At 37.8% G+C, this 27,267-nt stretch overlaps 2 protein-coding genes across 3 annotated transcripts; one reads left to right on the forward strand and one right to left on the reverse strand.

The window, feature by feature from the left end:
- Nucleotides 1-68: 68 nt before the first annotated feature.
- On the reverse strand, nt 69-27,267 carry LOC120111337 (triacylglycerol lipase 1-like). Of its 2 annotated transcripts, XM_039128201.1 has the most exons (10): nt 26,943-27,267; nt 22,471-22,581; nt 22,107-22,247; nt 21,807-21,917; nt 21,545-21,688; nt 21,426-21,466; nt 21,247-21,323; nt 17,771-17,828; nt 2,700-2,795; nt 465-614 (listed from the first exon to the last, which is right to left on the reverse strand). In XM_039128201.1, exons 1-10 carry the CDS (start codon nt 27,108-27,110, stop codon nt 584-586), a joined length of 978 nt encoding a protein of 325 aa, XP_038984129.1. In that variant the 5' UTR covers nt 27,111-27,267; the 3' UTR covers nt 465-583. The 2 variants fall into 2 exon arrangements, with proteins under 2 accessions (XP_038984128.1, XP_038984129.1); XM_039128200.1 differs by lacking the exon at nt 17,771-17,828 and having other exon boundaries at nt 69-614; nt 26,943-27,266.
- Nucleotides 9,298-16,590, forward strand: LOC120111338. The gene is made up of 2 exons (XM_039128202.1): nt 9,298-10,091; nt 16,062-16,590. The coding sequence occupies exons 1-2, from the start codon at nt 9,490-9,492 to the stop codon at nt 16,120-16,122; spliced, it is 663 nt and encodes a 220-aa protein (XP_038984130.1). The 5' UTR covers nt 9,298-9,489; the 3' UTR covers nt 16,123-16,590.

Below are 27,267 nucleotides of genomic sequence, written 5' to 3' on the forward strand. Positions count from 1 at the left end.
CAATATTTTCCTAATGCTGAAATTAACTTACAATTAAGTTACCAGAAATAAGGGGTCTAGGGACATGCAAGGGCTCCGTATTTTATCCCACAGAAATTCTATATAAGCACCCCTTAATGTGGTGGTGTCTTGTTCATAGGTGGCTGTTCCTCTCCAAGATATTTCTAACAAGATAATGTGCAGTCCCTCTTATGCTGTTAGTTACTACAACATGCTAAACTAAGAGAATTTATGTACAAACTCAAACTCAAACTATACAGCAATCAGCACCTGTAGTAATGGCAACGCATTCTAATAACTGCTAGGCCATCCCTGAGATCTGAAGAACCTTATTAATTCACCATATACATCATCTTTTGCCTTTACACTCAGGATGAAATCGATATGACCGTACTTATCGATGTACAATAACTCAGGCTTAGATCTCAACTCGTTGATAGTGCGGCGAACGTCAGCACCATCTGCTAATGCATCGGTACCTCCATAGCCCATCCATATGGGCAATGAGTCCGGTATCTTTGACAGATCAAATGCTGGGGCATGCAAGTGGCTATAATGTATCAGGTTCCGCAACCACCCATAGTCATACTTTGCAAAGGTGCCTGTGCGGATCACTGTCATAGTAGTATATGGGCATATCATCAGATGAACTTTAAGAAATGGATTAAAAGTATAATTACTGCAAGGAAATTTTGCATTCATCCATTCATAAACTAAAATTTGGTTGGTAATAGGGTGACAATTTACTGCTCCCCATCGGGTATCCGACCCAACCCAACCCGACTCTAATGAGACGGGTTTTACCCAACCCACAACAGATCCAGAGCAGGTATGGGTAAGGAAAAAACCCGACCCAGACATATATAACTCTTCATAAACTCCTTCCCACCCTTTGTGTTGGTCGCTCCACTCCGTGAGAAAGATCAAACATGTGAAAAGTTACGTGCCAAAATGCATAGTTATTTTTTTTAGTTGACCGCTTTTCTTAGTTTAAGGGGCATTTCATTTATTAAAGAACAATATTTTTGTTTGTTATATTTCTATTATTGTTAAAAATTTGGTTCTTATTTCTTCGATTCTTATGTGAAGAATGAAAGTTTATTTTTATATTCTTTTTTATTTGTTTGATTTGTATGCAAAAAAAAAAAAGATTTTTCTACTTTTGTCCGATTCGATCCGTCCAACCCTCCCCATCTAACTTGCCCGGCCCCACCCTGAGGCGAGTACAGAGCAGGTACAGATAATGGCCTACTCAATTCATTGCCATCCCTAGTCGGTAATTGTCATGATGGACAACTGAATAATTTTACTTTCAAAATGATGCAGACATAATACATCGCCTCTATACAGCTGGCAAAAGGTCGCGACAGAGACTAGAGATCAAGTCAGCAGCAATATTTGTGGTATCGAAACATCATTGATTTAAACATGTAAATTGTATTGGGAGGGCCAATAATTAATTCTATGTCTCACAAGAAAAATAGTCAAAGCAAAATGACAAGGAAGTTAGTGACTGAAGAGATGCTAAGAGATTTTAAGAGCAACCAAAATAGACCAGCATGATCGTGCCTCTCAATGATAAAGGGGATCATGGATCACATGCACAGTGAAAACCTATATCATTTGCTCAATCCATGAAAAAATTCCATGTAGCAAAAAAGCTTGGTAGAATCGTTTCCAACTGAGGGATAGAGGAGAAATTCACAATGAATATGATAGCTACTGGAACCAAACCGAAATCAAAGAATAATTCAAGAATTCACACAAGTCCAATATGTGCTATAATGACCACCAGCCATGCCTTCTTTTTTTTCATATATAGTTAAGCTATAGAGCAAGATCTAAGTTAAGAGGGCTGTGCGGAAGGATTGAACAGATTTTACAACTGGCCATCAACTTGACATCAGCCTTGTAGACATTTGTCGTCAAATTCCTAGTCAAGGAAAATCTAGGCAAGAGGACCTGCTATGAAATCTACAAGGCTGGCAGGCAGGTGAGAATATCTACATTCTAGGTCACAATTCAAGCTCATGCAACCAAGTAGCAATCCTCCAATGTGTTAGACTACATAAATTTGATGAATTATAATTGAAACAGCTCTGAGTCACAATACAGCTTAAACAAAAGAACTCTAAGAGGACAAGTTGATAAAGCATCAGTTTGCCAAATATAAGAATTTTAAAACTTTTCACATTGTTTTTTTTTTTAAATCAGTTTTGGATGGACATGTTAAGCTCCTTTTCATCGGATCAAAGGTTTCCTCGGGGTTAATGCATGGGTTATTTAACCTGGAATCAATGATTGCGATTTTCACTTTATATTTTCCGTGAATGAGTTTGTTGAGTACACATTTTATATTGAAGTATATCAGCTTTTTATTCTGCTAATTTATATTCTGGTGTCTTCTTGCTCTACTATACTTGTCCTAGAGAATCCATATTTTTCTCTTCATTAAGATATTTTGGAAACATTGTCATTTTACAGCCCTTCAACAAAATTTGCATCAACCTGCCAACAAACTTAAAGAAATAGCAAATCTATATAGAGAATTTCAAACACCCAACTGGAAGAACCACACAAACTATTACAAATATGCTATAAGAAGCTAAAGGAAAAACTCTAAAAGCATGTTTGATATTTCAATTTATGCATAAAGTAGATACTAGCATAAAAATCCAGCAAGAAAATTAACAGCATACTTTGAAAAAGATGGTTCAGGTTTTTTGTGGATGATGGATGAGGTTCGTACTCCAGGTAATAGTTTACGCGAGACCCATTGAAGCAACAATTTTCCCCTGCAAAATAATAAAGATAGTACTCTTAACAGCTAATTGCTCAGAAAGGAACACCATGTTGATAAATCCATACATGGTAGTTATTTTATCTCTGGAAAAAATAGCAAGGGATAAAACATGAAGACATATAGAAGAACATACCCAGGCATAAAATTAATAAGGAAAATATGGTCCACACTGTTTGAGTAAGCATGACAGAGGTGTGTTCTAACAAGAAGTAACCACATATCACAACTAGATGAAGGAAGCCTACAGTACATTTTTGTCAAGAGAAGTGAATAGAAATTCATTGATATAGGAGGGGAATGATTACAATAAGCAACATTTTTTGGTTTTAAAGATAATACAAGCAACAGTAAAAGCCAAATTCTCAGAAAAGAGGATCAAGATTAGGAAAGTTCATTCATGTATGCACCTTTAACATCTTGTTGCGTATAAGTTTCTATGACATGAAAATCAAACATATACTTGAAGGTAATTAATTCCAAAGATTCTTAGCAATCCAACAAAGCAGATGGGAAAGCAAATAAGAGAAATCATAAGACTGCTTAAGGTTATGCACCAGAAAATTCAGAACCAAACTTATTATGGTTCTTACAAGTGGAAGAATGAAGAATTGCTGAACAAGCAGAGCAAATGAACAGGATCCAGAGTGAACAAGAGTAATCATAAAGAATAGATAACTATTGGAAAGGCGAACAAAGACCAAGCACAACATATCCAAAAAGTTACAAGATCATCGTGAGAAGGTATGAAAGAGAAGGATTTATGAGAAAAAAAGTCCCAAGAGTAGATGAAAGTTTAGAATCAAGATCAATGACTAAAGATCATGAGTAAAGGTCAAATAACACAGGTTACAGAAGAAGAAGATGAGAAACAAAGTTACAAGAGTAGATGAAAGTTTAGAATCAAGATCAATGACTAAAGATCATGAGTAAAGGTCGAAGAAGAAGAAGAAGAGAAACAAAGTCACAAGAGTAGATGAAAGTTTAGAATCAAGATCGATGACTAAAGATCATGAATAAAGATCAATAACTAAAGATCATGAGTAAACGCCAAATAACTCACAAGAGTAGATGAAAGTTTAGAATCAAGATCAATGACTAAAGATCATGAGTAAAGGTCAAATAACACAGGTTACAGAAGAAAGAGAAGAAGAAGAAGGAGGAGGAGGAGGAGGAGGAGGAGGAGGAGGAGAGGAAGGAGGAGGAGGAGGACCAGAAGAGGAAGGAGGAGGAGGAGGAGGAGGAGGAGGAGGAGGAGAGGAAGGAGGAGGAGGAGGACCAGAAGAGGAAGGAGGAGGAGGAGGAGGAGGAGGACCAGAAGAGGAAGGAGGAGGAGGAGGAGGACCAGAAGAGGAGGAGGAGGAGAAGAAGAAGAAGAAGAAGAAGAAGAAGAAGGAGAAGGAGGAGGAAAAGAAGGAGGAGGAGGAGGAGGAGAAAGAGAAGCAGAAGGAGAAGGAGAAGGAAAAGAAGGTGGAGGAGGAGGAGGAGAAGGAGGAGAACAACAAGAAGGAGAAAAAGAAGAAGGAGAAAAAAAAGAAGGAGAAGAAGAAGAAGGAGAAGGAAGAAGAAGGAGAGGAGGACGAGGACAAGGAGGAGGAGAAAAAGGAGAAGGAGAAGGAGGAGGAGGAGAAGGAGGAGGAGGAGGAGGAGAAGAAGGAGAAGAAGAAGGACAAGAAGAGGAAGGAGGAGGAGGAGGAGGAGGAGGAGAGGAGGAAGAAGAAGAAGGAGAAGGAGAAGGAGAGGAAGGAGAAGAAGAAGAGGAAGGAGGAGGAGGAGGAGGAGGAGGAGAGGAGGAAGAAGAAGGAGAATGAGAAAGGAAGGAGAAGGATGATAGAAATATTAAAAAACATCAAGAAACATCAAATGCTACTTAAAATCTCTGAAGAAGAATCATTAAAGAAGAAGAAGAAGGAGAAGAAGAAGAAGATGATGAAGAAGAAGAACAAGAAGGAGAAGGAGAAGAAGGAGGAGGAGGAGGAGGAGGAGGAGCAGGAACAGGAGCAGGAAAGAGAAGCGAAGAAGAAGAAGAAGAAGAAGAAAGTTACTAGAGTTAATGATATTCCTTACGGAATCTATTCTAAAGAAAAGGAAAGACAGGACCGAAAAGACCTTCCCCCCTCAAAGTTCGGTATCAGAGCCAAGTTGGTAGTCCATAGTCATCTATTTTGAGAGGAAGGTTTCCAACCGTACGCCGGTAGGCCGGTAGGAACAGGGCTTAGCCAGAATGGCTGGCTAAGAGGCGTCTGGCGGTGCTAGGCGCAGGAAGGTATGTAATGTTCAAACCTTAACCTCAAGATACCTCTGGTGGGGTCCAATCCCTGAGGGTTAAACCTCTTTTGGGGCTCCTCACAGAGTAATCTTTGGAGCCTATTCCATGGGCATACGAAGGTTAGTTGGAATAGTTTATGATTCTTTGATTTAAAGCATGAATTGGTATTTTGTTTCTCTTATGTTGAATCATATATCCTTCAAACTGAAGTCACAAGGATGGCTATTTGGTACCTGTCTTTGGTATTCACTGTACCTGGATGAGTTAAGACCGAGAGTGGGAGGCTGTGTGCCCGTTGTTTAGCCCGTTGCTGCCAAGAGGGCGAGTTAGGGCGTTGTGTAGGGCAATTGTGCTAAGTACCCATAGTGATTCTCCTCTGGTAGGGTGCAGTAATCCGGATTGATGGGAGAAAGAGACCATAATATAGTTATTCATGTGATTGAAGGATGATTGATTTATTTTTCAACATAGATTAAGTAAATGTCATATCATTCATGTGGTAGTGTTTTTTAGTCTTTGAATCATTAACTATTGTTCTTATAGACAGAGGGTTGAGGTTTGGAACGTCATAACTTCACTGCACAAAGCACTGACCAGCAAGCCCAAAAGCATGGAAAATAGTTCCATAAGCCCAAGTTCCAATAATGAACAATTTTTAAAAGAATTTAATTTTCTTTTTAATCATTTAAATCAAATAGAGCGTCATGTATATCTTCAATCAGGAAGCATACTAAGAAATGTCCTAAATCAGGAATTTCTATCAGAAGATAATAAGATCTTCAGAAAATGGTATTTTAAGGAGTTTAATCCAACTGAGTTAGAATACTATAAAGCTCAGTACTATAAGGATTTAGAGTCCAGTGGAACCATAGAATTCTTTGTTCTATGGTTTAAAAGGTTCTATGCAGAACAACAGAAAGCAATATTAATGCTAAATTCTCTTTTAATAGAAGAGAAAGTCTTAGGACATCCTAGGACTAACCCTAATGAAATATCTAGGGTAGAGAACATAGATCTTCCAGACTTAATAAGTTTCGAGGAAGAAGAAAACCTAGAAAATGAGTCTAGGACAGAAGAAATAAGTCTTCCGGATCTAATAGAGTTCACTGACAACCCTATGTCAGATAGTGATCTTTTTCAAATTACTGAAAAAGAATCAGATAATGAATCTGAAACTGAATTAGATCAAGAAATTTTTGAACCTAAGACTGAGTCAGAACAAGAAAACCTTGTATCTAGAACTAAGTTAATAAGTCTTAGTAACTCAGGAAATACTAAGGCTGAATATAAGTCTTATCCAAAAAAGGTCAAGAATAAACTTGAACTTAGACAAACAGAAGAAAATGTTCTTCTAGAAGTAATCTTGAATCCTAAGTTGGGTTCAGAAAGTACAGATAGACAATACTGTCTATACATCCACTATTGGAAATCAATGATAAAAAAAAAACAGCTAATAAAACTGTTAAAGGATTCTTCTTCCAAGGAAGAAGAAAGAAGAAGGAAAGATGTAGATAAGAGCTCTACATCAGATGTATCAAATAAAGATACATCAGAAGAAGAAATGAATAACGTTTCTTCTAAATCTTTTCAAATTAATACTCTGACTAATAGTCAAGAAACCCCAGTTTCAACAAATGAATTGAAACATAAAATTAACCAATTAAAAACAGAAATAACTCTGTTAAGGTCACAAAATGAAGATCAATTAGTAGAAAATAATCTACTAAGAAATCCTTGTATCTTAAATCAACTAAGATATCAAAGGTGGAACACAATAATTAACATTGTGATAAAAGACAATTTAGTCTTAGAAAATATAACAGCACTAATAGACAGTGGTGCAGATCTGAATTGTATTCAGGAGGGAATAATCCCTACAACATATTTTGAGAAAACAGTGCAGAATTTAGCTGCAGCTGATGGAAACAAACTAGATATCAAATATAAGGTATCTCAAGCATATGTCTGTAACATAGAAGTTTGTATAAAAAATTCATTCATCTTGGTTAAAAATTTAACCCAGTCAGTCATATTAGGAATACCTTTCCTAAATGAAATAATGCCAATAATCAGGATAGATGACCATGGTATCTATTCTAAAAAACAAGAAAAAGAAATAATATTTTCTTTCATTACAAAACCTCACTTAAAGGTTATTAATAAGACTAGGAATCTCTTAGTCAATAAAGAAAAACAATTAGCTTTCCTTAAACAAGAAGCTAATATGCTTAGCTTAGAAAGAAAATTGCAAGATCCTTATATAATCCAAAAAATTAAGGATATAGAGGTACAGCTTACAGAATAAATCTGTAGCGAACTACCCAATGCATTTTGGTCTAGAAAGAAACATAGTTTCGTTACCGTATGAAAATTTTTTTAATGAAAAGAACATACCCACTAAGGCTAGACCAACACAGATGAATAGAAAATATCTAGATCTGTGTAAAAAAAAATGATACACTCCTAAATAAAGGACTAATTAGGAAATCCTAATCTCCATCGAGTTGCACAGCTTTCTACGTTAATAAAAACGCAGAAAAAGAAAGAGGAATACCAAGATTGGTAATCAATTATAAACCCTTAAATAAGGTGTTAAAATGGATAAGATATCCATTACCCAACAAAAAAGACCTCCTTGATAGGCTAAGTGAGGCATTAATCTTTTCTAAACTTGATTTGAAATCAGGATACTGGCAGATCCAAATTGAGGAATTTGACAGATACAAAACAGCATTCACAGTACCATTTGGGCATTATGAATGGAACGTGATGCCATTTGGTTTAAAAAATGCATCCTCTGAATTTCAGAGTATCATGAATGACATCTTCAATCCATTTTCTGATTTCATCATTACTTATATTGATGATGTTTTGGTGTTTTCTAAATCAATAGAACAACACATCAAAAATTTAAAGACTTTCCAAATGATAACCATAAAGAATGGTTTAGCAATTATGTATGATAGGTTAAAAAAGAAACCTGCACCTTGGAGTCAAAAATATACTGACAAGGTATGAATAATTAAGTCCAAGATAAGGAATTTGCCTTGCCTATCTTTACCAAATCCTAATTGGTATAAGATTGTCAAAACCAATGCATCAGATATTGGTTTTGAAGGAATCTTAAAGCAATTGGATCCAAGCAGTGGTAAAGAAATTTTGGTAAAATTTGTCTCTGAAAAGTGGAATGCCAATCAGAGCAAATATTCAACAATTAAAAAAGAAATGTTTGCAATTGTTAAAAGCATTTCAAAATTTCAAAGTGATCTGTTAAACCAGTCATTCTTGCTGCGTGTTGACTGCACTGCAGTCAAACAGATCATAGAAAAATATGTGAAAAATTTAGTATCCAAGCAAATATTTGCCGGATGGCAAGCACAATTATGTGCTTTCGATTTTCAAATTGAATTTCTCAAATCCGAAGATAATTCTCTTCCTGACTTCTTGGCTCGAGAGTTTTTGCAGGGATAATTCCAAGACAAGGATCTTATGATCAAGGCAGGAAATCTTCTGCCCGATATATCAGGAAACGTAGTGCTAATGCACTTCCCGAAACTCCAGGAAATACATGGCCTCATTATATCAGGGGACGCAGTGCTAATGTACTTTCCGAAAGTACAGGAAATGTCCTGACTAATTATAGCAGGGGACACAGTGCAAATGCACTTCCCAGGGTTCCACAAATGGTGGATTTGGCAACTTATCTCGGCAAAGGGAAAGAGAAAGTTGACCAAGAACAACAAATTAATGTTGTGCAAGGAATTTCTTTGCAATCAACTTCATCGTTGAGCCCAACGATGAAGTACTATAGGAGAATCTTCTGGACAGTACTTACTCGGAGAAGAAATCCGAGGAGATTATTATGTACCTAGATCATAGTGAAGTTAATAATCTGAATGATCCATGGTTCATACGTCAAAAATACTTTGACGAATGGGGTTATCCTTCTTTGAAAGAAAAAAATAGAGTAGTTATGGAGGTGCTCCTGCTCCGTACTAATTTTGTGGAAATTAATCATAATTTCCAAAATGGTTCTATCAAGAGTGGTATAATCAACTTCAGCAAATGCATAATCCACAAGATGATCAGACCAAATGAATGGGGACTTGACCCAAATCAGGCCAAACAGATCACAGTAAACGGACAGATGGTTCTAGTCAATTATTGGGACTACGTCCAAGCCTTCACCAGTGTTTTCTATTATGAGAACCTCAAGAGGAGGCATTCGTAGTTTCTGCAGGTAAATCCTGAAGTATTGCACAAATCCTTATCAGGATGGTTTCACAAATGGTGGACATATTTTGGGTCAGAATTAAATATATTGCCCAAATAAATTCTCAATTATTTTGAAGAATGGGTGGATCATCATCCCATCATTAACAAGTTGACAGATAATTTTATCTCTTCTGAGCTCTGTCCTATGATGTTCGTAATAGATGACAAGATCTCTTGGATATGGAAATGGGTCATATCAACAGAGGTAGAAGAGGTAAATATTCCTGTTCTTAAAAGAAAATGTCTTTACAAGTGGTGGCTGGGAATGCCCAGAAAGAAATTTGATGATATTATCACCACTATAAAATCAAATTTGATTTCATTTAAAAATGATCATGCTGAATCACAGCAGACTGAAGAAAGCACTGACAGTTATTTTGCGAGTCTTAAGAACAAATTCTCCAGAAAGTATCCCCAATGTACTTCCGAAGAAATTATATCCAAATGTATGGACCATATGAAGCAACAATTATGCTCTATGTTCAAAGCAGAGCCAAAGAAGACAGTCTCCATGAAGAGCACTGCATCAAGAAGTTCATCATGCTCCACACCTGAGGACAATAATAAATACAGGTGTCTTGCAGGAGAATCTCAAGATCCTTATACTGAGGATACACTATCTTCTGAGGAAAAAGAACAGTCCATTCTCATGCACAAAACTCTTGCAGCTGAAGCCACAGAAGCTATGTGGCAAAAAGTCTTAATTACAAGACCTAGAAAGGGAGCAATTAAGTCCCAACAAATCAGGTTCATCATTACTTATATTGATGACGTTTTGGTGTTTTCTAAATCAATAGAACAACACATCAAAAATTTAAAGACTTTCCAAATGATAACCGTAAAAAATGGTTTAGCAATTTCTGCTTAAAAAATGAGTATTTTCCAAACCAGAATAAGGTTTTTGGGTCATACCAAACTTTGAGAGGGGAGAGGGGGTGCGGAAGAGTGAGGAGAACAAGAACGCAAACTCAGAGATGTGGAGAAAAGATAATTCTTATTACTCCAACGGTCTGAAAGGTTCTGCCTCACAACTGAGAGAGCATAGCCTTAAATAGACCAAGTTACAAAGTTGGAATCTAATTCAAATTGGAGTCCGAAAGTCAGGCTGCCGCTCACGGCAGACAAAGAAACAAATGACTTGACAAAAAAAAAGGAAAGACAGGACCGAAAAGACTCAAAGCTCAAAAGAAGCAAAGCATCTTTGCTTTTACAAAAGTGCTTTTTGAAAAGCGTCCTTTTTTCCGCCGAAAGTTGATTCTTTCATCCTTTCTTCTGCCGAAAGTAATTTCTTCGCTATGAAGAAAGCATCTTTTCCTCTAGTTGGCGGAGATTCCTTCCATCAGAGGGAACTGATGTGACCCTTGGTCGGTGGCATCTTTTGCCGAAAGTGGTTCCTTCCATGTGAAGAGAGCATCTTTTCTTGGTCGGAAGTGATTTCTTCCGTCTGAAGAAAAGTATGGATGTGACTTAAAGCCTTTTGTCGGGGCTTCGTCAGAAAGCGGATTCTTTCTGTTGGATGGAGAAGTCATATCTTCGTCCTTCATATTGTGCTGGCATGATGTGCTGGCACTGACAAAGCTGAAATGGTCAGGCTTTTCCACCGAAAGCAGATTCCTTGTGCTGGCTGGAATGGATTTTCCGCTGAAAGCTATGCTGATGTAGACACAAGGCTGATATTTTCCATCGAAAGGAGATTCCTTCGGAATAATTGCTGGTGATTCAGCACTGATGGAGACACGAAACTATTTGCTCGTGCTTCTGCCATTATTCTGTCTAGTCAGAATAGTGAGCTGGTTTGCTCCCTTTCTAGGTCTTGTAATTAAGACTTTTTGCCACAGCTTCCGTGGCTTCAGCTGCACGAGTTTTGTGCATGAGAATGGACTGTTCTTTTTCCTCAGGAGATAGTGTATCCTCAGTATAAGGATCTTGAGATTCTCCTGCAAGACACCTGTATTTATTATTGTCCTCAGGTGTGGAGCATGATGAACTCCTTGATGCAGTGCTCTTCATGGAGACTGTCTTCTTTGGCTCTGCTTTGAACGTGAAGCATAATTGTTGCTTCATATGGTCCATACATTTGGACATAATTTCTTCGGAAGTACATTGGGGATACTTTCTGGAGAATTTGTTCTAAAGACTCGCAAAATAACTGTCAGTGCTTTCTTCAGTCTGCTGTGATTCAGCATGATCATTTTTAAATGAAATCAAATTTGATTTTATAGTGGTGATAATATCATCAAATTTCTCTTTGGGCATTTCCAGCCACCACTTGTAAAGAAATTTCCTTTTAAGAACAGGAATATTTACCTCTTCTTCTACCTCTGCTAATATGACCCATTTCCATATCCAAGGGATCTTGTCATCTATTACGAACATCATAGGACAGAGCTCAGAAGAGATGAAATTATTTGTAAACTTGCTAATGGTGGAATGATGATCCACCCATTCTTCAAAATAATTGAGAATTTCTTTGGGCAATATATTTAATTCTGGCCCAAAATATGTCCACCATTTGTGAAACCATCCTGGTAAGGATTTGTGCAGTACTTCAGGATTTACCTGCAGAAACCACGAATGCCTTCTCTTGGGGTTCTCATAATAGAAAACACTGGTGAAGGCTTGGACGTAGTCCCAATAATTGACTAGAACCATCTGTCCATTTACTGTGATCTGTTTGACCTGATTTAGGTCGAGTCCCCATTCATTTGGTCTGATTATCTTGTGGATTATGCATTTGCTGAAGTTGATTATACCACTCCTGATAGAACCATTTTGGAAATTATGATTAATTTCCACAGAATTAGTACGGAGCAGGAGCACCTCCATAACTACTCTGTTTCTTCCTTCCAAAGAAGGATAACCCCCTTCGTCAAAGTATTTTTGACATATGAACCATGGATCATTCAGATTATTAACTTCACTATGATCCAGGTACATAATAATCTCTTCGGATTTCTTCTTCGAGTAAGTACTGTCCAGGAGATTCTCCTGTAGTACTTCCTTCATCGTTGGGCTCGACGATGAAGTTGATTGCAAAGAAATTTCTTGCACAACATTAATTTGTTGTTCTTGGTCAACTTTCTCTTTCCCTTTGCCGAGATAAGTTGCCAAATCCACCATTTGTGGAACCTGGGAAGTGCATTTGCACTGCGTCCCCCGCCATAATTGTCAAGGCATTCCCTGTACTTTCGGAAAGTGCATTAGCACTGCGTCCCCTGATATAATGAGGCCATGTATTCCCTGTAGTTTCGGAAAGTGCATTAGCACTGCATCCCCTGATATATCGGACAGAAGATTTCCTGCCTTGATCATAAGATCCTCGCCTTGGAATCATCCCTGCAAAAACTCTCGAGCCAAGAAGTCAGGAAGAGAATTATCTTCGGATTTGAGAAATTCAATTTGAAAATCGAAAGCAGATAATTGTGCTTGCCATCCGGCAAATATTTGCTTGGATACTAAATTTTTCACATATTTTTCTATGATCTGTTTGACTGCAGTGCAGTCAATAGCAGCAAGAATAACTGGTTTAACAGATCACTTTGAAATTTTGAAATGCTTTTAACAATTGCAAACATTTCTTTTTTAATTGTTGAATATTTGCTCTGAGTGGCATTCCACTTTCCAGAGACAAATTTTACCAAAATTTCTTTACCACTGCTTGAATCCAATTGCTTTAAGATTCCTTCAAAACCAATATCTGATGTATCGGTTTCAACAATCTTATACCAATTAGGATTTAGTAAAGATAGGCAAGGCAAATTTCTTACCTTGGACTTAATTATTCTTACATTGTTAGTATGTTTCTAACTCCAAGGTGCTTGTTCGTTTTTTAACCTATCATACAGGATTGTAGTATCCTATGCCAAATCTTTATAATAATTAGACACATAATTCAAACTTCCTGAAAATCTTTGAAGTTGTTTGGTGTCTAAAATTTCATTCGGAAATTTGGATGCAAATTCTATACTTCTCTCAATTGGGACTATTTTCCCATGACTGATGAAGATTTCATTCATGATACTCTGAAATTCAGAGGGTGCATTTTTTAAACCAAATGGCATCACATTCCATTCATAATGCTCAAATGGTACTGTGAATATTGTTCTGTAGCTGTCAGATTCCTCAATTTGGATCTGCCAGTATCCTGATTTCAAATCAAATTTAGAAAAGATTAATACCTCACTTAGCCTATCAAGAAGGTTTTTCTTGTTGGGTAATGGATATCTTATCCATTTTAACACCTTATTTAAGGATTTATAATTGATTACCAATCTTGGTATTCCTCTTTCTTTTTCTGCATTTTTATTAACGTAGAAAGCTGTGCAACTCCATGGAGATTGGGATTTCCTAAACAGTCCTTTGTTTAGGAGTGTATCAATTCCTTTATTTTCTATTCATCTATGCTGGTCTAGCCTTAGTGGGTATGTTCTTTTCATTAAAACAATTTTCATACGGTAACGAAACAATATGTTTCTTTCTAGACCAAAATGCACTGGGTAGTTCGCTACAAATTTGTTCTGTAAGCTGTACCTTTATATCCTTAATTCTTTGGATTATATAAGGATCTTTCAATTTTCTTTCTAAGCTAAGCATATTAGCTTCTTGTTTAAGGAAAGCTAATTGTTTTCCCTTATTGACTAAGAGATTCCTAGTCTCATTAATAACCTTTAAGTGAGGTTTTGTAATGAAAGAAAATATTACTTCTTTTCCTTATTTTTAGAATAGATACCATGGTCATCTATCCTGATTATTGGCATTATTTCATTTAGGAAAGGTGTTCCTAATATAACTGACTGGGTTAAATTTTTAACCAAGATGAATGAAGTTTTTATACAAACTTCTGTGTTACGGACATATGCCTGAGATACCTTAATGATTCAAAGACTAAAAAACACTACCACATGAATGATATGGCATTTATTTAATCTATGTTGAAAAATAAATCAATCATCTTTCAATCACATGAATAACTACATTCAAGTCTCTTTCTCCCATCAATCCGGATTACTGCACCCTACCAGAGGAGAATCACTATGGGTACTTAGCACAATTGCCCTACGCAACGCCCTAACTCGCCTGCTCATGGCCGACAGAGAAACAAATGACTTGACAAAAAAAAGGAAAGACAGGACCGAAAAGACTCAAAGCTGAAAAGAAGCAAAGCATCTTTGCTTTTACAAAAGTGCTTTTCAAAAGGCGTCCTTTTTACCGAAAGTTGATTCTTTCATCCTTTCTTCGGCCGAAAGCAATTCCTTCGCTATGAAGAAAGCATCTTTTCCTCTGGTTGGTGGATTCCTTCCATTAGAGGGAACTGATGGGACCCTTGGTCGGTGGCATCTTTTGCCGAAAGTGGTTCCTTCCATGTGAAGAAAGCATCTTTTCTTGGTCGGGAGTGATTTCTTCCGCTTGAAGAAAAGTGTTGACGTGACTTAAAGCACCTTTCATCAGGGCTCGTCAGAAAGCAGATTCCTTCTGTTGGAGGGAGAAGACATTTTCTTCGTCCTTGGAAGTGTGCTGGCATAATGAGCTGGCACTGTCAAAGCTGAATTGGTCAGGCTTTTCCACCGAAAGCAGATTTCTTGTGCTGGCTGGAATGGATTTTCCGCCGAAAGCTATGCTGATGTAGACACAAGGCTGATATTTTCCACCGAAAAGAGATTCCTTCGGGCTGATGTAAACACAAAGCTATTTGCACGTGCTTCTGCCATTATTCTGTTTAGTCAGAATGGTGAGCAGGTTCTTTGCCTTTGTTTTGATGAAGCTTAATAGGGTTGAACCTGATTTGTTGGGATTTAACTGCTCCCTTTCTTGGTCTTGTAATTAAGACTTTTTGCCACAGCTTCTGTGGCTTCAGCTGCAAGAGTTTTGTGCATGAGAATGGACTGTTCTTTTTCCTCAGGAGATAGTGTATCCTCAGTATAAGGATCTTGAGATTCTCCTGCAAGACACCTGTATTTATTATTGTCCTCAGGTGTGGAGCATGATGAACTTCTTGATGCAGTGCTCTTCATGGAGACTGTCTTCTTTGGCTCTGCTTTGAACGTAGAGCATAATTGTTGCTTCATATGGTCCATACATTTGGACATAATTTTTTCGGAAGTACATTGGGGATACTTCCTGAAGAATTTGTTCTTAAGACTCGCAAAATAACTGTCAGTGCTTTCTTCAGTCTGCTGTGATTCAACATGGTCATTTTTAAATGAAATCAAATTTGATTTTATAGTGGTGATAATATCATCAAATTTCTCTCTGGACATTCCCAGCCACCACTTGTAAAGAAATTTCCTTTTACGAACAGGAATATTTACCTCTTCTTCTACCTCTGTTGATATGACCCATTTCCATATCCAAGGGATCTTGTCATCTATTACGAACATCATAGGACAGAGCTCAGAAGAGATGAAATTATCTGTCAACTTGTTAATGCTGGGATGATGATCCACCCATTCTTCAAACTAATTGAGAATTTCTTTGGGCAATCCTGAAGAGCACTGCATCAAGGAGTTCATCATACTCCACACTTGAGGACAATAATAAATACATATGTCTTGCAGAAGAATCTCAAGATCCTTATGCTGAGGATACACTATCTCTTGAGGAAAAAGAACAGTCCATTCTCATGCGCAAAACTCGTGCAGCTGAAGCCACAGAAGCTATGTGGCAAAAAGTCTTAATTACAAGACCTAGAAAGGGAGCAATTAAGTCCCAACAAATCAGGTTCAGCCCTGTTAAGCTTCATCAAAGCAAAGGCAAGGAACCAACTCACCATTTTGACTAGACAGAATAATGGCAGAAGCACGAGCAAATAGTTTCGTATCTCCAATGCTGAATCACCAGCAATTATCTTGAAGGAATCTCCTTTCGGTGGAAAATATCAGCCTTGTGTTTACATCAGCATAGCTTTCGGCGGAAAATCCATTCCAGCCAGCACAAGGAATCTGCTTTCGGTGGAAAAGCCTGACCATTTCAGCTTTGTCAGTGCCAGCACATCATGCCAGCACAACATGAAGGACGAAGATATGACTTCTCCATCCAACAAAAAGAATCCACTTTCTGACGAAGCCCTGACAAAAGGCTTTAAGTCATACATACTTTTATTCAGGCGGAAGAAATCACTCCCGACCAAGAAAAGATGCTCTCTTCACATGGAAGGAACCACTTTCGGCAAAAGATGCCACCGACCAAGGGTCACATTAGTTCCCTCTGACGGAAGGAATCTCCACCAACCAGAGGAAAAGATGCTTTCTTCATAGCAAAGAAATTACTTTCGGCAGAAGAAAGGACGAAAGAATCAACGTTCGGCAAAAAAAGGACGCTTTTCGAAAAACACTTTTGTAAAAGCAAAGATGCTTTGCTTCTTTTCAGCTTTGAGTCTTTTTGGTCCTGTCTTTCCTTTTCTTTTGTCAAGTCATTTGTTTCTCTGTCGACCATGAGCGGCAGCCTGACTTTCGGACTCCAATTCGAATTGGATTCCAACTTTGTAACTTGGTCTATTTAAGGCTATGCACTCTCAGTTGTGAGGCAGAACCTTTCAGACCGTTGGAGTAATAGAATTATCTTTTCTCCACATCTCTAAGTTTGCGTTCTTGTTCTCCTCACTCTTCTGCACCCCCTCTCCCCTCTCAAAGGAGAAGAAGAAGAAGAAGGAGAAGGAGAAGGAGAAGGAGAGGAAGAAGAAGGAGAATAAGAAGGGAAGGAGAAGGATGATAGAAATATTACCCAACTTTAGTCTCACTTTTGAATCTAAAATCTTATACAGGTGCTTCGGTTTGTTCTGGAGAGCTTCCCTAGCCTTGGCAGTGCGTCGGGTTATCGATCCTTCTTTTTCGGCGTGGGTGAAAATAGAAGCGTAGATCCCTTCCTTCTTCAACGCTGGACGAGCTTGTGCAGGGAGTTCAGGGGGAAACTGAAGAAGAAACATTGAAGAAGAAGAAGGAGAAGAAGAAGATAATGATGAAGAAGAACAAGAAGGAGAAGGAGAAGAAGAAGCAAAAGAAGAAGAAGAAGGAGGAGGAGCAGGAGCAGGAGCAGGAAGGAGAAGCGAAGAAGAAGAAGAAGAAGAAGAATCGGCCGTCGACTGGTACAAGTCGGTTCTTCTTCTTCTTCTTCAAAGATTCTTCTCCAAACATTCTTTTTCAAAGATTTTAAGTATAATTTGATAAAGATTGCCGAATCGGGCGGCCCGGTTCGGGCAGCGCCAAACCGATCCTGTTCGCCTGTTACATTCGAATCCGACCCCGTACCGGCCGGAAACCATATAGAACTGGCCGAAACCATGACTGAAACCGGCCGGTAAGTGCCCAAACCGGCCAGAATTGGTCGATTCGGTATAGACTTGGTGGGAACCGGCCAGTTCGCACCGAGTCAACCCGGTTCCAAACATTCTGGCACTGTAGCATTGTAACTTTTTAAAAGTATCAAGTCACCTGTTGGGAAAGCCGAAAGGCGCTGACCGGCACGGGTCTCGATACCGGTTCAATGGACCTTGAAAAGAATCAATAGAAAAATAAGGATAGTGGAGAGGGGACATGTTGCTCTGCGACCAATATAAAATACTAGCTTTACATGCTGTTAAAATCTTGCAACATATGAGTGTCCTAAATAGAATAAGAATGAGAACTAGATCGTAAACTAATATTTAAACCAAGGACTTGAGTGCTACTGGCATCGGGCATGTTGGACATTGTTCAACATGCGCCATCCTATGCCATGCTGAGGCACACATCTAGCTATGAATTTAGAAAATCTTTTTTAATAATAAAAAATAAAAGAAGGACCTCAATGGGTGTGCACCAATCTAAAGTTAATGCAAGTAGTGGCCAGTCAAGTGCAAGTACAAGCCCATCACTGTACGTGCCACCTGACATGGGCTGACACTTAAAAACTTTGGATTTAACAACTTGATTAACATGCATTAATTTTGTAGATCAGCAAGAATATGTGCAAGAACATACATAAGCCAAGTATTAATGTTCAGAACGATGTCATGGTTCTCCACCATTTAATACAGGAAAATTATGAGCAATGCGGATATGAGAAGGGTAGAACTGAACACGTAGAGAATAAGTTCAAAGGATATAAAAAAGATATCAAATGGGGATTAACCTAAAGTGGAGTATACAAAAACATAAAGGGGATCCAGAACTAATAAACAAGGATGAAAGAGCACTAGTGTTGTTATCAAGGTACAGAAAATGCTAAAGCATTTGCTAGTGCATTTGCTGCAAGTGCTAGGCAACTTGTGCAATCAAGGCTTAAGCAAGTTGGTAAAAATACTTCGGTAGGCAAGAGTAAATCCTGTGGTGGCATCCAATGGCCTTGAAGTGCAAGGATATTTCTTTAATCACTTCAGAAATTCTTCCTTTTTTCATAAATCCTTCCACTAATCAGTAGAGAAATTGCAACAAGTAGACTACTATTCACTGAAAGAGAAGGAAACATTAGACAAGGCGAGAAACAGAATAAGAATGCAAAAAGGCTGGTAGTGGGACAAACATTAAACATCATCATAGTATAAAGTAAGATTTCAAGTGTGGACATGAGCTGATATGCTGTGGCATATATACATGGTGCCAAGCCACAACTGCCACCTAGCACATGTCTGCAGGGCACATATTAATTTATTTTCTGAAACCTTGTAAATTAAAATATTTTTTATTTTTTATTTTGGCATGGTGTTGCACATGTGTCCACACACCACAACATGTGCAGTGCTAGCCATCGACCAACATGCCCACCAGCACTGGCACTTAGATGCTTTATAAAGGTGAGTCTCCATTGCAAAAGTTCACTAATATTATTCTTGGAATGAAGTATGGATGATAAAAGCAATTAGTTCAAAGATACATGAACTTGAGTAAGATATGATGGAAACCAACTCAGATGATGATGGCTCCTGAAGTACAGATATCTGACCTGGCAGGATAGGAATATATTAGGTCCATGACCTGAAAAAATACCAACTATCGAGTACAAAAGCATGCACAACAAGGTCAGTTGATCGATTTACTGAGTAGACTAAACAGTTGTATTGAAGCTAGTATTTGTGTTTCCCAAGATTGCACATGAAAATACAAATTATTAATACAAAAGTTATACCATGAGATAATGAAATTTTCATGTATTTAACATCAGGATATTATTTTTCAACTTCAAGATCTCTTAGTGATAGGTAGAAAATCCTTTCCAAGAACATAAGGAATGATAGGGCATGAAACAAAATGCATTTTATTTGATACCAACATTTAATACTAGTGAGCCTAAGCTCATTTTCAGGAAGATGCCTTTGAGAACATTACCAGTAGCTTCTACTAAAGGCATGCATATCCAAACCATTTTTTATCCACTGCTAATATTGGGTTTCTGAATCTTTTGTTACATCATTTAGTAGAGATGATTAATATTTATTTCTTTTTTTTAATTCCTTCCTCCCAAAGGCTTCGCCCTCAATGATGGTTCCTCGTGTGAATTTTGGGATTCAGGGGCCATAACTTTTATGAAGAATGAGATTCCCGTTCTCAATGCCCTGCAAATTCCTTACTGATTCAGGTGATCTAGAAGATTACATAGATCTGTCCTCTCTGTATGAGCTACAATATTTTGCCTGCATTCCTATCATCTCATTATCAGCATTGGCATCCTCTCACTGTTAGCTACAATATTTTGCCAGCATTCCTGTCTTCCCATTATCAGCATTGGCAGCAAAAGAGATAGGTGATGCAATTGACTTGAATTCCCATTTCTCTCTACCCCTGCTGTAACCTCCATGGCAACAATTATAGTTTTCGCATATTTCCTATTGAACTACCCTGACAACAGTTCTTAGCAATCACCCGAAAATGAATTTGTTATATTACCATTCCTATGAAAATCCTGCATGCAAAGATCATTGCCTCTCCAATTCAGCACTCTAGTATAGCAAATAAGTCAGGATAAAGAATATCATTCAAAATAGAATTTACTGACATGGATGAGAGCACAGAAAAGGCAATTTATTAAAGATCACTGGAAAGAAACAAGAGAATCATCAATACCGGTTGAAAAAAGAATGATATAATGGTGGTTGTAAGAAATAGGACATTTTATCCTGTCATTAATTGGAAGATGTTATGAATAGCCACCCAGGAACACTATACAAACTACCTCCGTGCTCATCAGTCTCATGTAAATGTCAGCTCCTAATATAAGATTTCTCAAACTTCTATGACATTATTTAGCAGCAAAATCTAGAATTTTAAATCTCTTTTTATTACTTAAAGTTTTATACCCTCGCAGATGTTACTTAATCCTTGAATAAGCTTGTCCATTCAAGATGGAAAAAAAACAACATAGGTCACTCATGCTGTCCCATTTTCCATCACCTGCAAACTCCTACTGATGTGGAGCAGTAGGTTCCATTAAATTTCAGTGATTTAGGACAATAGGCAATAGCCATCACCACTATTTAACTACAAAACCATTTTGCCAAAATCCTTGCTCTCCATGTTAGTGTTATTTGCAGCATCAACGAAGCAGGTAATTCCATGGTCAGGACTCAGGATTGTTTTTATTTGCCTTACATTTAATTTATTTTTGTAATATTCTACTTGTCCTTCTATGTCCATATTATTCTGCCTCAAACTTGAAAGAAAATTTTCAGCAGTGCAGGTAAAAATTCCCCGTTTCGAACACTTATGGTTGATTCTAACTCAAATGGACTTTCTACAGAGCCTAATATATTAAGCTTGCAAAGGATACCTTTTTGTCAGTGCAAGTGAATCTATTTGAAAAAATCACTGGACCCCCTTTTATCGTATCTGTCTATGCTTTGCTTTTTTAAGTCAAAAAACATGGAAGAGCCCACTAACCAAGAGAAAATATAGAAGCGCCAATCATATAAGGTAAAAGCAGCATATAGCCAAACCTGTTATTGCAGCTAGCAAGTTGTTGCAGTCCATATGGCCATCACATACAGAATCCAGTATCTGAATACCCATATTGCTGCACATAATAAAATATGCATCAGGGAAAAAAATACCACAATAAAGTCAGAAGAATTTAGAGAAAAGAAAATTTCATTTTAAGGCAAGAGCAAAAACAGACCTTCTAAAATTAAGCTGATGAATGCCAATAGTGAGAAGCAGCTGTCATGGGATGAGGGGGATAAGTCAATTTTATAGCTTTAAGACCTTCTCTACCTTTTCAAGTATACAATGGATTACCTGATCGAGATGCAAGCCAACTGCTCTAAGAACAAACCTCGAACTGATATGATCTAAATATGATATAGGACAAAGAAGAGCAGCAGATTCAATCATTTGAACCACATTTGGCATGGTGAAAGCAGCTAAAGCCATGATAGTTCCCTGCCAAAGGTGAAAAAAAGAAAGAACTTCAAGAAAAATTTGGGCTTGTGCTGTTTCAATGATACATAACAGATATGAATTAAAATGTTGAATAATGTCTACCTAAGGCTAACCATACCTGTGAATGGCCTACGTAGAAAATTTTGGAATTTGTTGCTGAATATACATAGCCTATCATAGCCAGCAGGTCGTATTGAGCTAGTTCCTGCCAACTCCAATCCCAAAATGCCTGCAGAACAATCCAACACTAACAGGTTGTAACATCAAATAATGCATGCATGTGCACAATTGACAATGCACAGGTGTGTATACAGACATTCACACAGAAAGAAAGGCATGGGCTCATGATAAATTACATCTAAGCATAGACTAAATCAGAAATGTTTATGCAGATGATGAAAGCATTGTTCGTAATTACCTTATCATTCTCAGATAAGGTGACATGGCCGTAACTCCAGTGTGTACCACGTACATTCCCAACCCATACATCAAAACCACTATCAGCAAGGATGAATCCCAGCGACTCTTCAGCAGAATTCATGAACCACGTGTCTCCTCCCTATCCAAGTTTGGATTTTCTATATGTTAATATATACATCATAAATATATTGTACTGTGAAATAGTTCTCTTATTTCCAGGCTATTGACATTGTGAGATGCATCCAAGAGTAGAACGCAACAGTTGATATCCAACAATAATCACAGCAAAAGAGAATATCCAGAAAATAATCAAAATCAATCTAATATAACAAAAAAAATGGCTACTATTGAATGAACAATACCTGAAAAAGGCCATGCTGAAGGAAAATTGGAGGACCAGATTTTTTCGCTAGAGCTCTTCTCCCATATGGAATATGTTGAACAGATAAGATGTAGCCATCCTCTGTTTCAACCTGCAAGTGATACCATTATCATTGAACTATAATAGACGGTGTATTCACAACATTGATTGCATAATCATGTTGAAAGTCGCATCATAAAGAATGAAAAAAATATCTCACAACCACATAGCTAACTACATGGTCAATGACAAGAAAAGCTATACCAAATACATGGATATAAAAGAATCATGAAATTATTCCACAAAACCACTAAGCATAATATACTCAACTTTAACTATTTGTTCAATTAAAACCTAAACTAGAAATTATTAATAGTCAGCACATTCATAAAGCCACTTCAAGTATTCATGCATGAGGATATGACATGGCTAGGTAGCCTAGGTTGTCACTGTCCACTTACATAGTGTGTAACAATTTTATATTAGGTTAGACACAGAAATGGGAGAAGATGGTACCTAGTGTGGAGATGATGAAAAGCAAGTGCATCAAGGTAGACCAGATTTGAACAAGTGGGAAACAATGTTATACGCTAGTTAATAACTTCTTGATAATTGATTATATAGAATAAGCATGCGCATATATGTGCGCGCGCGCACGCGTGTGAGTGAGTATGTGTGTGTGCATGCGCGTGTGCATGTGGATGCATGTCTATGTATGTATGGGTAAAGCTATGATGCTCCTATCGAAGAAACCTAGTAAGTTGCTCCTACAAGCAAATAACACTCCCATATATTGGGGTAAGTAGTCTAAGATACATGGGGCTACTTTTGTCATGTAGCCCATGCAATCAGTGCACTCAAAGGTGAAGCAATTATTAGAATAACTGTGGCAGGAAAAAAGCCCATGGATGACAATGGAACAAATCCTTCCACAAAATGACACATTTACCCCCACGTATTGCACTAGGTTGTCTTACATGCATGAGGGTGCTTTCGTCACCTGGCCTATGCCATCAATGCACTCGAAAGTGAAGCAATGACTGCAATGACCATTGTAGGACTAAGGTGCATCAATGACATGGATCAAATGACAAAATATGCCCCATACATGGAAGCCTATCTCCCATAAATGACATTGCTCCTCTTCCATTAATGGTTGCTCCAAAGAGCATCTCCACAAAAGCACATTAAATTAAAGAGTAAAAGAATTCTTTGGCAACAGCATGCTGCATAAATACTTCTTTTTCTCATCAGGGTAGAAACTAAGGTGCAAATAGGTTAGAACAGGTTTGCAAACATTTTTATTTCAGATTTACACTCAAACTCAACCAACTAATATACTTGTTCCAAATCAACGCCGGTCTAGCTGAAATTAATTTTGGTCTTATACATCTAATATAAGTCTAAGCCAAATATTGGAACAATTCCTAGTCAAGTTTAATTGGTTTCAATGATGTTGGGTTCATCTTACACTTGTGCCAGACTTAATGCAACTAAAAGATGAAGCTTGGGTCAAGTTTTACAAGTGCACCTTAGGCATTAGTGAAATCTGCAATTTGAGATAGATTTTTTAATTTACATATTAGGTGCAAGTCATAAAACTTAACCCAAAATTCACCTCCAATGGCAATAAGAACAAAATTTTGCTCTTAAATGATGCAGAAGCATAAGCTAGAAGCTAGCTTTTTGGTGGAATTAAAAACTTGCTTCAACTAAAGCATGAGCTACAAGCTAGCAATACCCTCTTCCCCCTCCTATTCTATAACACCTCTCTTCTCTACCTCCTTTCTTTTCCACAATCTTTAATATTTTACATAAAGAAGCACACGATTTTTCTTATGTTTAGCTCCTATGATGGAAGATCACCTCTACAGAATTTTTGATTGTGCATGTGTTCGTGTAGTTGATCGCATCATTCAAGACCCTTTATGATATATTGATTACTTATATATCTTGAGTCGCCACATGATACCAAAATGATCCAACAGTCAACACCTTTTGCATCGCATCCCAGATTTGATTAGAATTTACATTTTTAGTCTAGTATAACATTCCACCTTTCTTTTCCACTTCCTTTAACAGTTTAGCATAAAGAAGCACATAGTTTTTATTACCTTTAGCTCCTTCAGTGGAAGATCTCCTAGGTTAATTTTTGACGGCATGTTATTGTGTAGTTGACCACATCCTTCAAGACCTTTTATGATCTCTTGACTATACCTTGAGTCTCCACATGGATCCAATTGTCAGCAACTTATGCATCACATTCCAGATCTGATTATATATACTTTTTTAGGTCTAGTCAAACATTCCACCTTTCTTTTGGCTTTCTTTATGTTCCTTAAATATCTGTCTAGCAGACCTCATTCTAGTAATGACCCACACCTTACTCTAGATTTGTACGTAAAAGAAAAAAGTGGATTTCTGATGTTCATAGAGAAAGTTTTAGTAGGTCTGTGCACCTTCACAGGTTGAATATTTATTTCTTGGCAAAGCTATGTTTTAATTTTATTAAGGTTCCAGTCTACATGCAGAGTATGTTCTGCTATTTACAAATGGTGTCACAAGGTGCTACTCAGTTTTCTTCTTTTATTTTGTGACCAGAGCTGATTGATATGTTTCTTCATCAAACAGGCTTCTTGTTTTTCTAGAATTGTATTTCTGGGCCTACACTTGTGTGCAAAATATAATGGATAACAAAGAGCAAAAACCTACATTTCCATTTATGACGGAAATTCACAAATATAGAGGCAGTCTTGATGTGCCCCACTTCCCATGCACATCAAATAGGCAGACTTGATGGAAAAGGTAACTGTCGCCCTTGTCCTTCCTTGTCTTTGTCCCTCTCACCACGCACATCAAAGTTTCCCTTGGGTCTTTCCTCTTTTTCCTTTCAGCTGCTAATGTGAATTATGTTATGGAACTTAAAATACATCAAGCATTAGGCCTGTTGTACCAGAGATCCATACAAAGTAGAATCTCTTGTATCTCCTAGATACTCTTCACTGTAACATATCCAAACCTAAAGCACTGCCAGGTACTTTTTTTAGCAAAAGACTCCAATCATCTAATTATCCAAACGGAAAAGAAAATTTTGCTCCATCCTTTTTGTTTATGTTTCTATTCATTCTATGGTTCCTTTGGATCTTCAAAGAATAGAAAATCTGGGGTTTTTATTTTATTATTAGCCCCCCCGCCCTGCACAAACACCCACACCTTTCTTTCTCCTTCCATTAATTTCCTCCATGCAAGATTTTCCTTAGTAAGCTTTTCAAGATATTTCCATTTCAACCTCAAGGCAAATGTCTTGATAAAAGGAAACATCTATAAGTCAACTGACATCCCCTTTCCAATCAATGCCAAAGATCTCCTCTAGCACCTCATCTTTTTGAGAATGGATGTCTTTTTCAAGTTTCACAACCCAGTACCCTTTCCTTGTACTAAATCAAACCCCATACTTAGCATCTAGATTAAATTCAAGATAATTCCATCAATGCCCTTACTTGTTGACCTGTGCCCATCATCAAACAAATCTTACTGGACCATACTTTGCTATTCAAGACTGGATATAGAGGAATTCTATCAAGTTTTTTTTTAGCAAGCTGCATTTGTGCAATTTTTCAAGACCTCCGCCAGTATTACAAACTCAAGACAAGACCACCTGTAGCGATGCTATACTGGCTGCAACAGCAGCAGAGAATATAGCTAGACCACCTAACTACTTAAACTCATCCAGCAGAACCGGACAATCACTAGCATCCATACCACACATAGATGAGTCTTCTTTTAGTGAGTATATTAATAAATCGCTTGAAATTTATTACTTATGCCTTCACTTTTGCACCTATCCAGTACTGCAACGCTTAAGGTGTTTAATGGAGAGCATGAGACAGGAGAGCTGTATTACCTGAATTGCAATTATCTATGTCTCCTTATAAGTAGCATTGTCACTATTGTTGCTATATCTTTTTGTCTAGAAATTCTACTTGCGTGTTACTGTATACATGACCCATCCTTTCTCTCAATTGGTTATAAACAAATCAAATTATAGATCTAAAATTCATAAATCAAAAAATAACAAGCAGATCATGAAACCTCATTTCAATCTGCACGTCTTAATGAGGCAGGTCAAACTGAGCACATTACAGAATCTACAATATCCAACTACCAAATAATTTAAAGATTCGTCATAATTCCATAACAATAGATAGCCCTTGCCAATATTTAAACACACTAATCGTCACTTCCCCTTGGGCAACAATTCAAGATTTCCTGCATGCTTCTTGATGACTAAAATTCGCGCTCAAAAACTCGTTCTTTTGCACTAAAAATCAAAAATATCAAAAAAAAAAAAAAGATAACATCCAGAATAAAAGGCCCTTTCTTAAACTAAACAAAGAAAAGGAAACAAAGACACGCTAAAGATGTGATCAATATTGTGGAGCTAAAAGAAGAAGGAAAGAAGGAAGACGATACAGCGTGTTCGGAGCAAGGGTAGCCCAAAGGTCGAATCAGCCGAGCGCAAACACCGTCGGTGGAGGGCGGCAATCTGCGGCCGAGGGCGGCGACGGCGGAGCACCGGACTCTCCCCAGAAGAAAGAGGATGTGGAGAAGGAAAGAGAGGAGAGCGGGAGCTCTTCCCATCCGGGACGGCCGGCGGCTACCGGGAGGCGGAGGACGAGACCACCGCAGTGATGGAAATAGCAATGGCCGGTCCCGTCTCCCTATGGTGCTCTCCCGTGGGGCCCCTCACGAGGCGAGGAGAAGAAATCAAGAAAAGCATCGAGGCATTGGGATGTGA

This window comes from Phoenix dactylifera, chromosome 7, assembly GCF_009389715.1.
Source record: "Phoenix dactylifera cultivar Barhee BC4 chromosome 7, palm_55x_up_171113_PBpolish2nd_filt_p, whole genome shotgun sequence".
In the NCBI taxonomy this organism is placed as follows: domain Eukaryota; kingdom Viridiplantae; phylum Streptophyta; class Magnoliopsida; order Arecales; family Arecaceae; genus Phoenix; species Phoenix dactylifera.

What these genes read in the sequence shown, in the direction of transcription:
- LOC120111338 (XM_039128202.1), top strand. Translation starts at nt 9,490, where the DNA reads ATGATGTTCGTAATAGATGACAAGATCTCTTGGATATGGAAATGGGTC. An exon ending in ATTAAGTCCCAACAAATCAG is followed by an intron (nt 10,092 to 16,061) that starts GTTCATCATTAC and finishes CCAACAAATCAG; the next exon opens with GTTCAGCCCTGTTAAGCTTC.
- LOC120111337 (XM_039128200.1), bottom strand. Translation starts at nt 27,110, where the DNA reads ATGGGAAGAGCTCCCGCTCTCCTCTCTTTCCTTCTCCACATCCTCTTT. An exon ending in TTGGCTTGCATCTCGATCAG is followed by an intron (nt 21,467 to 21,544) that starts GTAATCCATTGT and finishes ATCCCATGACAG; the next exon opens with CTGCTTCTCACTATTGGCAT. An exon ending in CCTGAACCATCTTTTTCAAA is followed by an intron (nt 615 to 2,699) that starts GTATGCTGTTAA and finishes CTACTATGACAG; the next exon opens with TGATCCGCACAGGCACCTTT.